Here is a 12031-nt window from a genome sequence, read left to right as displayed (position 1 = left end):
AATAAAATCAAAAGTAAAAGAACTATTGAATTAATAAATAAGAGTAGAAGCTGGTATTTTGAAAAAACAGATAAAATAGACAAAGTACTGGTTATTCTCAAAGTTTTTTATTTCTTGAAGCAATATGCTATTCATGATTACTTTAAAAAATGCATTTCCAAATTTTAACTTACATTAAGTAGCACACTGAAACAAAAATATGTATAAGTTGTATGAAATACATTGACATTAAACTAGAAAATTTTCACACTATGTCTGAACAGCTAGCTCAAGAGGAACAAGTTTTCTCATTTTATTTTAATGATAATTTTGTATACAGATAATTCTATTACGGATAGTCATTTGTACCAATAAAATATAACCTTAAGAGTCTGACACAGTTCAAAAACCTTAACTTTGAAAACATTTTTTTTTTACTTTTTGGAACAGGCTAGAAGAGATTCAATATCCCGGAGAATTTCAGAGGTTTTTTTCAATGCTATAGATACACTCTTTTTATTAACTTCTTCAAAAGAGCTCCAGGGTTCTGAAGATCTTGATCTGGAAACATCAGAAGATGACTGCTCAGTTTTCTTAATAGAAATCTGATTTAGGATGCTGTCATTCTCCAGTAAAACTTAGTTATTAAATTAAGGAACTTTTTCTTCAGTAAAAGTTTCATTTTTATGTTTTGTGACTAGCAAACTGCCTCTAAAATAGGGAGCTGAAAAAGGTCTTATAGGAGTATTAGAGCAAGGTATCAAACAGTAGCCCCACTCTCCCTCCCCACTTCCAGCCAGAACCAGATTAAAGTATAATTGGGACATATTTAACAAAATAAATAAAAATACAATAGAGCACATATAATGTTAATATGTGATTTTCTAAGTCAAAATGTAATCCTCAGGAATTCTTATATGTACACAGTGAGTTTGAAGGTGGCACCTTGTATAAGTCAAACTGATAATGAAATTCTGAGGGCAATGGAAACTTAAGATTTTTGTTTAATGTTATATGGTATAGAAACTTTAGGTAACTTTGAAAGAAGCTGAAAGAAAGCTATGGATTCTGCCTATAATTTGTATAGATGCTCTTTTTTCTGTTAAAAAAAAAACACCAAAATTTCAGATTAGTGACCTGTTTTTTAACAGATGTAAAGGTATATTCTTAATTAAATGAAAAAAAAAATGTGTAAAGAATGTATTTTAATTTGCATGATTAGTATCAAGAGTACGGGAAAAGAGGTTGGAGAAAACAAAATCTTGAAAATCAAATATTTCTGATAAGGATATGATATCTAACAATTTATCAGAAACAAACAGAAATATTTAAGATTAAAAAGTATTCCCTAATATGGATATAGTTGGTCAAGGGTATGAAGAAAAATAAAAGCAGTTCCCAAAAGAATTGCAAAGTATTTACAATCATATGGATAATTGCTCTAAGATTGAGGTTGGCAAACTACAGCTGGTAGGCCAACTCTAACTTTCTATTGCCCAGGAGCTAAGAACAATTTTTATATATTTAAATAAGTCACTAATGATGATAAAGAAAAATGCAAATCAAACAACCCTGAGGTTTCACCTTATACCCAACAAAATTACAAAATTAACATAGTATAATAATAATGCTGAAAATGATGCAGAAAGAGAAGCCCAACAATGTATTTGTTGGTAAAGCTATGAATTGGTACAACTATTCTGGAAAGCAATTTGAAATTATGTGAAAAGAGCAGATTCTAATCATTAAACATATACTTCAAAGATGTCAATGACAAAAATACTTATAGCAATACTTTTTGTTAGTAGCAAAGAACAAGGCTGACTGACACCCGTAGTTAATGGAATAGCTAAACAAATTGTGGAACATGAATGTAATGGAATATTATTATGCTGAAGAAAGGATGAATTAAATATGATGAAGACAGAGAAGCATGAGAAGATTTCTATGAACTGATACAAAGTGAAGTAAGCAGAATCAACAAAACAATATACAATGATCACAATAAGGTAAGTGGGAAGACCATTAAAAATAATTCAAACTGAATGCCACAAAATTATGATTGTGCTTAGCTCAAAAGAAAAGATATATGAGACTTGCCTTACAGAGTTGGAGGACGATAGTGAGGTAATCTACAGATAATGTCAGACTTTTTCCATATGTTGGTTAATTTTTTAAAAACTTTTCTTTTTAGAGCTTTTGTTACAAGGGAAGAACAGGGGAAAGGACATTTTAAAAAGGAGACTGTGTGCATTTACAGATACTAAAATCACTAAAGAATGAAACATTTGCAAAGGGGAAATGAGCAGGAAAGGGAAAAGAAGCAAAGAGCATGCCTCCATTGGACTGCTGTCATCATTAGAATAAAAATATATATGTGACAAGTTTACAGCAGAATTAATTTCTAACTGAGTGTCTGCTTAACCCTAACTGAAAGAAAGGTATGGCAGTATTTATGCATCTTCAATAAGAAGACAAAAATGTTTAAGGAAAATAGTTAAAATGTGCACTTTATAAATTCCAAAACTGTTTGCTTTTTTTTCTATCAAGTCTAGCAATGTTGTGCTGTGGAAAGAATATTGGATTTGGTGTCAGAGGATGTGGATTTGAATCCTAGCTCTGCCACTTATCTGTATAACAGGTAGTTTCCTCAAGATGAGGGAATTATAGTACTAGATGACTTCAAAGTCTTTTTTGGGATTATAAAATCCAATAAAATATTAACAATAAAGCATTAATTTCAGAGTCAGATTCATAAAGTGTTAATTCAGCCTAGTTTTAAAAGGTAGTAGAGATGTACAATAAGAATTTCTTTTGAAAGGATACAGTTAAATTTCTGTATTTTTTCAAGTTCAGAGGTAACAGACCTACAACAAAAGAGAAAAAAAGAATAAATTAAGATCAGGTGGAATAATATTTGTATAAGTTATTTTTTTTTAACTTCTGTGTAATTCTGCTCATAGGTGGAAGAGTGGTAAGGGTGGGCAATGGGGGTCAAGTGACTTGCCCAGGGTCACACAGCTGGTAAGTATCTGAGGCCGGACTTGAACCTAGGACCTCCCATCTCTAGGCCTGGCTCTCAATCCACTGAGCTACCCAGCTGCCCCCTGTATAAGTTCTTAACAGAGTAGTTGCTTAATAAATGTTTTTCCCTTCCTCTTCAAGTTTGCAACTAAAAATGGTTCTATCAATAATGTGTTTTCTCCCAATTTTACTTATATGAAGTTTCAAACACATTATTATTAAACTTTTCTAAGTTCATTTTTCATCTTCCCAAGTGAACTATATATATAAGTCCTGCAAGGTCATATTTTATATGCCCTTGTATCCTTAGGAATGACTCATGGAAAGGTTTGTCTGAACAATAAAATGCCTAATATCTGGGACCCTCAGGAAATGCACTGTTTTGAACAGTTAAATTTTCTAGATAGGTATCAAAACTTTAAGAACCTTTTTTTGATGGAAATCTTTCCTTTTTTTATTAAACAGAATCTATGAAAATCTTTTTCTTGAGCTTCTCAGGGTTATAAAGTGCCAACTACTGTTGTGCAATATTGATGCAAAGTGGGAGATACTGACTGAATATATACTGACACCAGTATCTAATGGAATTTGCTTTCTTAAAAAATTTTTAATTTCAGCTTACTATTCAGTTATATGCTGCTTCCTCATAAAGATGAATAGTGTATATGCTCTAACAAGGTGTATATAACATTATAGTTGCCTTTCTGTTAAACTGATGAGTGAGCTATATTATATGGGTTTATGCAGACTTTTCCCAAATGATTTTGCTCACCTTTCAGAAAGCTATGTGATCCTTTATAAATGATTTCCATATCACTACACTTGCACCAGAGGGACATTTTTGTCAGGTGGTATCTAACATTCTATCTCACTTGTATTAAAGCTGAAGGTAGAACTTGAAAAGGGAATCTCTTTACTGTCATTATAGTTTGTGCTCAGCTGTTTAGGGGTAAGTGGATGGATGGCTTTCACATTTTCAAGCAGTGGCATAAGCCATTCACTCCCAACTCCACATGTGAGCACAAACTATAGTAACAGTAAAGATATTGGCACATGTATAATGATACAGAAGTCATATTTAATGATCTGAATGATACAGGGAAAAAAAATTAGATGTGTATAGTCATGATCATAGGATGTAGATCTCAAAGGAACTGTAATTTCTGGTCTAAAGCCCTTAGTTTACAGATTGTGTTTTCATAATCTCTTAACTTTTGACATAAAAATCATAACATAGTGTGTCACATAGCTTTATGCTACCAAGCATTTTAATGTGAGGATTCCACTGCAAAGACATATTAAATGATAGTATTTTTTAACATTAATTAAATTTCTTCTAGGCTCAATGACCAGTGAAAAATGATGAAAACAACCAGACTTAAATTAAGACTAATTAATTAAGATAATTTACTCAGGGAAAGGAAAATAGTTCATGAATTCAGATTTTCAGGCTTTCACTAGTGCCTACATGCTCTAGACAAATAAAATAGATAGAAAATTAGCATGAATACCAGTTTTCTTCAGTAATGGATGATGATGGAGGACATGTGAACATCTCCTGTGGATTGGCCCGAGTCAGACTCCTACACCAATCTATTACTGCTTTCACATACCTAAGTTAAATATAAATGATTAGGAAAATAAAATTGGAGCGATTATAGAAAGGAAAACTGAATCAAGCTTTTGGCACTTCAGACCACTGAGATGGATGGAGACAGCGGCTGGAATGTGACAGAAGGGGCAGTGACAGTTAGAGTGAGAGAAGAGAATTGTGGGAGTAATGGCTAACTTGACAAACTCTGTCAAGTGCGGAGCAACGTCCTGGAGCTGTGGAAACGCCTTGCCTCCATTTTCCCTTGCCCAGAAGAGAAGGAAGGTTCTTATTGTTTTAGAGCCTCCATTAGAGGAAGAACAAACAACTACAGCTGCAAAGAAGGGGCTGATCCCTTACTTCAGGGGGTCACCCTGAAAATCCTTTCCATCCCTTGACCTTCCCAAGAAGGACACTTGCCACTGGTTAAGGTAGGAGAGAGACTTTCACTAGATAAGAAGAGGAGAGTTAAGTTGCAGTGGAGCCACTTTGGCTCAGCTGAAAACAAGAAACCCCAAATAGGGTCTCCTCTTCCCTCAAACCTATCCCCCTCTTGATTCCTCTATCCTCTCCCTTCTCCAGCTACCTTGTTCATCTACAAAATAAACCAATTCGCAGTCAGATCGAGAAGTCATTCCATGAGGCAAAGAGGGGAAAAGGGGCTTGAGCAGTTGCTGTGCTCAGACTCCATTTTTTCTGTAAGGAGAAGGTCCCTGCTTGATCAACCAGCATTACCACCCACCTCTCCAAATAGGGAAGCCTTCCCTTTAGCATCCAGGTTTGGCTCCCTTTCTCTGGACATCCACCATTCCAGAGAGACCTTCTCTGTTGTCTTTAGTAAAAGTAGAGTATTGAGAGGGGAGGTGACAGATTCACATTAGGTCTGTCACTCTTTCCAACATCAAACCCTCATAAATATATACATATATTTTTATATCACAAAATCATCTATTTCAGAGAAGGCAAAATATTCTTGCAGACCATTTGGGAAAAGACTGGTAATAAAAAAGCAGATAAAGTGTTAAGTAAGGAAAGTTCTAAAATTTTAAACTATACCTAAACCTAAATTTAAACTCTTATTTTTATGCCTAGATAATAAAAGAAGATCCTCTTTCATCAGTAAAAAATTAACTTGAAATATCTAACAAATTTAGTTTAGGAATAAAAACAAAGTTAGTACATGGATTCCTTGAAATAGAAAATCCAATTTCATTTGTAAGGTCATCCCTCCCAAACAAAATTAATTTCAATTTACTTTTTATTTTTGTGAGAGTTTTACATAAAAAACTAAATAAAGGCTTATTTGATGAAATTCAAAAATAAACACATTTTCAACCAGTGCACATAAAAATCAGCAATACAAAACTCGTTGAATTTAATGAATAAATGTGGAGATATGGCCTGAGATATTGTTTGGACAAGGTATCAATTTTTTTAAAAAGTAATAGCATCTGAAAGCAACAAACTTGAACATCAACAAATGCTAAAATTAAAATAAAGTCAGTAGAAAAAATAGATGAACATTCTTTTGTGATTACTTAAAATGTATATTTTTTTGAAATAGGAGAAAAATGTCGTCATATCCAATGGTATTATGTAGAATAAAATAGGACAAGCCACAATTTTAAGAAAGAAGAATCTTTTTCCATTGTGACCAACAGAAAAATAACACCTCATTGGCCAATTTAGCTGGAAGAAACCTCAGACCATTCCTTCCAATACCTACTTTTTCCATTTTTTTCTACAAAAATAGGCAAGCTGAATTATGTAAAGTTTTATTAATTTAGAAATTCTAATAAGCCCATTATTACAAAATGGTCAACTGATATAAAAGCACAGATTATTTATACCTAATAGGTTGATGCAGGCCATTTCTTTCTATTATAGGCAAACTAGTTAGAATTCATAAAGATTTGCTTTTAGCAAGACATCAGTTATATTATCTACTAACTGTAAAAGTGAAATTTGGGAAATGTATCAAACTACATTTCCCGCGGTCCAACGGGTTTCCGTTTCCGGTTTTTGGGTTTGGGAAGGCTTACGTCTTGACGCAGGGAAGGGTTTAAATCTCCTGGGTTAGGAGGGAGTGGCCTCTTTGCGAGTAGGCTCTGGGCCAGGAAACAGGAGACAGTAATGGAGGCAGCAGTTTTGAATGCTTACAAGCACGTGGTCTGATAACTTTATCTATAAACATGGCTTTAATTAAAATACTAATTTATATATTTATACCAGCCTTTATCATTTTTCATATTTATAACTAACACAAGAGAAAGCTTTGCTGCTTAATGAAATGCTTCCTTTTACCAATATCTAGTTTGGAAAGCTGTAACAATTGAATGATAAACTCTTGCTTTTGATAGAAAAGTAAAAGAATTATTAATATTTCATTTCCTAACACCAACATATGGGGGAAAAGATAAGTACCTTTCAAATTGTCCAGGATGTTCAATTTGAATTAACTGATCTTGTCCATCTGGAAGAGTTAATTTACACCAACCTAAAGTGACTCCTTGATTTACCTTAGGAAAAGGAGAGGAGAAAGAAAGAAAAGCCTCATAAATCTAAAGGTGAAAAAAATACTCTTCTACTTCATGTAATACAGAAATATTCAATAATTGAATCAGCAAAGAATTAGCAGATAATTTAAATGCAATTAATGTTTTTACCTTGGAATGTGGATATTATTGTTACAAATTATCCTTGCATTCAGATAAATTAACAAAAAGAACTGAAATGAAGTTAATATGCATCATTCAATGTTATTTTTTTCAAAATCAAAAAAGTATAATCCATGGCTCTATATATTTTATAAAGGAAGTTGAGTCAACACCACAATTTTCTCCATTTTTTTTGTATTCTGTAGAATGGACACTACCAATGCACATTTCAAATGTGAATATACATAATCCCAATTTATAACAATAATAAAGGTTGAGGTTTACAGAGAGAGCACTTTAAAATTTGCAAAGTACTTTACAAATATCATCTCTTGATTCTTACAGAACCCAAGTAGGTGCTTTTAGTATCCCCATTTTACAGATGAGGAAACCGAGGCAGAGAGCAGTCAAATGACTTGCTCAGGATTAGACTGCTAATAAGTGTCTGAAATCAAATCTGAATCTAGATCTAATGAAAGGATGTTTGGAAAATTATGTGGGAATTAAATACTGAAAATAATTTGCCATAGAAATAAGTTATAAAAAATGTTTAGGCTTTCAACTGACTTACAGAAGATTATTTAACCTGATGAATTACATTACTATACTTTCTCATATGGGAAAATTAATCCCCAATTATTACTTAGAACTTGGAATGTGATTTTCTCTTCTACTGTCTCAATTAAAAATAACAAACCAGAACACCAAAATTCTCTTCTCCCTCCGAATTAGAAGGCAGAATTGATTCTTCTTCTTTTTTTTAAATTCTTAACTTCTGTCTTAAAGAGAAGTCAGGGCTGGGCAATTGGAATTAAGTGACTTGCCTACAGTCACACAGCTAAAACATGTATAAAGCTACATTTGAACTCAGAACCTCCCATTTCCAGGCCTTGCTCTCCATCCACTAAGCCACCTAGTTACTCCTCTCTTCCTTCTTTTTTGCTGCTCCAGAAAAGTAAGGGGCTTTCCCCTCTTTTCCAATGTGGTAATAACAAGAGAATGAGAAAACTGGTTTCAAAGGCATTTCCTAAGGGCTGGGCTACAAAGGCAGAGGCTGGAGGTTTTTGATAGATTTCTATTCAGTTCAATTAGAGGTTTCCATTGAGAGATAATGATGGGGAAAGATGCTCTATATTTGTACACACATAATATCAAAATTCCAGAATAAAAAAGGCAGGCTGCCCTGAAATATATTTACCTGTCTCTTTCCAAAGTTCCAAATTAGGCTTAGGGAAATGCCATCCAAAAAGATAGCATATACTTTATCATCAGAGTATACAAAAAATCTTCCTATCATGGGAATAAGGGTTTCTCTCAAAAGTACTGGTATGTTCCCTTCATTTGATCCAGAAACCTAAAACCAAGTACATTGGGGAGAAAAAGCAGTTATTCATTAATGATGTTTAAATAATCAACAGTAAAATATTTTTGTCAATGAACTTGACAAAGTCTTGAACTTAACTTTTTATACTTCGATGGATCCATAAATCTCATTAGTTGTAGGTACTCTTCATTAATGCAGATTGCTACCCCTCAATGTCTTTTTTTTGTTTTGTTTTTTAAACCCTTAACTTCTGTGTATTGGCTCCTTGGTGGAAGAGTGGTAAGGGTGGGCAATGGGGGTCAAGTGACTTGCCCAGGGTCACACAGCTGGGAAGTGTCTGAGGCCAGATTTGAACCTAGGACCTCCTGTCTCTAGGCCTGGTTCTCAATCCACTGAGCTACCCAGCTGCCCCTCCTTCAATGTCTTTTTATCTGCTATGGTTATTGTTCAAATTATATCATAGTCTTGAAAGAAAAACATTTTAACTTTCTCAAAACCTTCAATGGACTCTTTTTAGTATCTTGTGAGACTAGCTTTCTTGAAGGTTATTCCCCTAAAACACAGACTGTATGCTATCTGAAGACCAATCCCACTTAAGATGGAGAGGCTTAACTGAAATGTACAAAAATGCTTATAGTAGATCTTTTTGTAGGTGCAAAGAACTCTAAACTAAAAGGATACCCATCAAATGGAGAACAGCTAAACAAATTATGTTAAATGAATGCAAAAGAACAATATGTATTGTGCAATAAGAAATATGAAAGGGATAGTTTCAAAGAAACCTAGGAAATCTTTGATGAACTGAGAAGGAAGACAGAACTAGAAGAATTTATACAATTACAGCATTTTAAAGATAAATAACTTTGAAAGACTTGAGGACTCTGATCATAATAGACAACTGTGATTCCAGAGAATTGATGAAAGTGATGGGGTTTAAGATGCAGGATGAAATACGTATTTTTAGAAGTAACAAATGTGGGGATTAGTTTTACTTGGCCCTCCATTTGTACCAGAAGTCTGAATTTTCTTTTTTTTTTTACGGGTGGTTATACTACCTTAAATGCATTTAAGAATTATTAAAGTTTTTAAGATATCTATTTCTAGCCTTTGTGTCATCTGCTGGCTTTCAAGTTCTTTACACACACTTCAACTTTTTACTTATTTTAACTTTAAAAAAGAAACTGTGTGCATTTTTGTGGTATAAAAGATAAAATATATTGATATTACACAATACCATCCATATATTTTATGCATTTCTGAGTCTCTATACTTTTTCTGTGACTGCTGGCCTTTGCATGTCCATCTGTGGTTTCTGCAAAACTCCCTCAAAATTCCCATTTAATCAAATCCGGCCTCATACACTTCCCAGCTGTGTGACCCTGGGCAAGTCACTTGACCCCCATTGCCCACCCTCACCATTCTTCCACCAAGGAGCCAATATACAGAAGTTAAGGGTTTTTTTAAAAAAAAAATTCCCATTTAATTTCTTAGGCCAGTGATGGTGAACCTATAGCACAAAGAGCATTCTCTGTGGACACATGTGCAGCTCCCCACCCCCTGTTTGTTACTAGAAAGGCAGAGGGACCCAGATAGAGCTTCTCCCTCTTTCCTCTAGAGGGGAGCAACTCCATCTGTGTGTGTGTGTGTGTGTGTGCGCGCGCGCACACGCACATGTGTCCTGGGAGAGTGGGGGATAAGGTGCATGCCTGGCACTCAGGGTTGGGGAGGGACATGGCACTCCATCTCTAAAAGGTTTGCCATCACTGTTATAGGCTGACTGATGATACACTGAAAATGCAATGGGGAAAATTGAGATGCAGAAAGTATATCTGCTTGTCATGACCTTTTTAAAAAAATAGTTTTTTTTTAACAATTTGTTTTTACGTTGCCCACAAAAATCAATTTTTTCTCCTTCCTATCTCAACATTGAAAAAGTAAAATCAAAACCCTTATAACAAATGTATATTCAGGCAGGAAATCTAAATTTCTGCATTGGCCATGCCCCCAGATAGTCCATCATTGGTCTATCAAAAGCTGGGTAGCAGGCTTCTTCACTAGTCTTCTAGAATCGTGGTTGGTCATTGCATTGCACTGGACAGAGCTCTTAAGGCCTTCAAAGTTGTCTACTTTTACAATGTTGTTACTGTATATATTATCTTCTACTTGATTCACTCTTTATCACCTTATATAATCTGTAGTGAGAGGAAATATGTAAATTTAGCATAACTAACTCCATTTTGTTTTAAACCTCTATTTTATGAAAGATGTTTTGACTAAGTTGTTTTGCTATTAGGTTATTTTTCAATAAGTAAAGACATTGTATAGTAGTTAGGTAAATAATGTGTTTCATAAACAACTAACACGTGAAACTCCAAATATAAAAAGCTACCAATGAGAAAATATTGTAAACAACTTTGTTAATAGTTGATATATCTACCAATCAAAGTGTATAGTAAATAAACTAGGTAATAGACCATCAATCAGAACCTGAGAGGAATTAGTTAAAATCCATAGCTGGAACCATAAAAACAACCTTGAGGTCTCAGTCATTGGCCTACTCCTTGGTTGTGCTAAGACAAACTGCCTTCTCTGAACAGTAAACAATGCTGGCTTGAGGGCAGTACTCACTGATGGAGACTAGGCAGAAACCACCCCAGAGACAGATATACACACACAGCCTCTAGCTAGGCACTGAGACAATTTTGTCAAGAGCCCTGCTAGGAGACATGTTTACTGGGAATTTTAGGAATCAGGTTGGTGATACACTTCAAGAAGGTTTGTATTGGTGAAGAGACGATTACATGTTCTAGATTACTTAAGTTTGACTGTGCATGTTAAATTTGACTAAGTATTTCTGTGGGACTAAATAGTAAATGTAATGGTAAATCAGTTTTAAGCATGAATTGTAGGCTAAAGCTTCACTGAAACCATCCTTTCATCATTTTTTATAGTACAACAGTATTCCATCATATTTATATATCATAATTTGTTCAGCCATCCTCCATTTGATGGAATCTTAGTTTCTGGTTCTTTGTTACTCCCCAAACTCCTCTGAATATTTTTGTACATATTGGTCCTTTTCCTTTCTTTGATCTCTTTAGGGAATGGGTCTCATAGTGGTATTGCCTGGGGCATGGTGAGAAATTGCTTCTAGAATGACTAGACCAATTAACAGTTCCACTAAGTGCATTAATGTATCTCTTTTACTGTAGCCCCTCCAACATTTATCATTTTCCTTTTTCTTCAACTTCACCAATATGATGGGTTCAAAGCAGAAGCTCAAAGTTCTTTAGTTTGCATTTCTCTACTTATTTATAATTTGGAGCATATTTTCATATGGTTAAGTACAATAAAAGTCAGAAGGCACTGAATATGGCAAGCAGTAAACATCATCACAAAAATTTTCTATATTTTAACAGAAACAAGCTGATTGATTATTACTTTGGGAATCATTTC

At 34.2% G+C, this 12031-nt stretch overlaps 1 protein-coding gene across 1 annotated transcript in view; it reads right to left on the bottom strand.

Annotated features, from left to right (window-relative positions):
- Positions 1 to 85: 85 nt before the first annotated feature.
- C1H5orf34 (chromosome 1 C5orf34 homolog) overlaps positions 86 to 12031 on the bottom strand; it is a 29623-nt gene continuing 17677 nt past the window's right edge. The window contains exons 8-12 of the mRNA XM_044657755.1: positions 8450 to 8605; positions 7019 to 7113; positions 4515 to 4616; positions 2806 to 2846; positions 86 to 616 (exon numbers count right to left, since the gene is read on the bottom strand). Coding sequence (XP_044513690.1) covers positions 414 to 616; positions 2806 to 2846; positions 4515 to 4616; positions 7019 to 7113; positions 8450 to 8605 — 597 coding nt within the window. The 3' untranslated portion in view covers positions 86 to 413. The remainder of the gene's footprint in view (positions 617 to 2805; positions 2847 to 4514; positions 4617 to 7018; positions 7114 to 8449; positions 8606 to 12031) is intronic.

The sequence above is a fragment of the Gracilinanus agilis genome, chromosome 1 (assembly GCF_016433145.1).
Source record: "Gracilinanus agilis isolate LMUSP501 chromosome 1, AgileGrace, whole genome shotgun sequence".
NCBI lineage: Eukaryota > Metazoa > Chordata > Mammalia > Didelphimorphia > Didelphidae > Gracilinanus > Gracilinanus agilis.
This window is presented reverse-complemented; position numbering and strand designations above follow the sequence as displayed.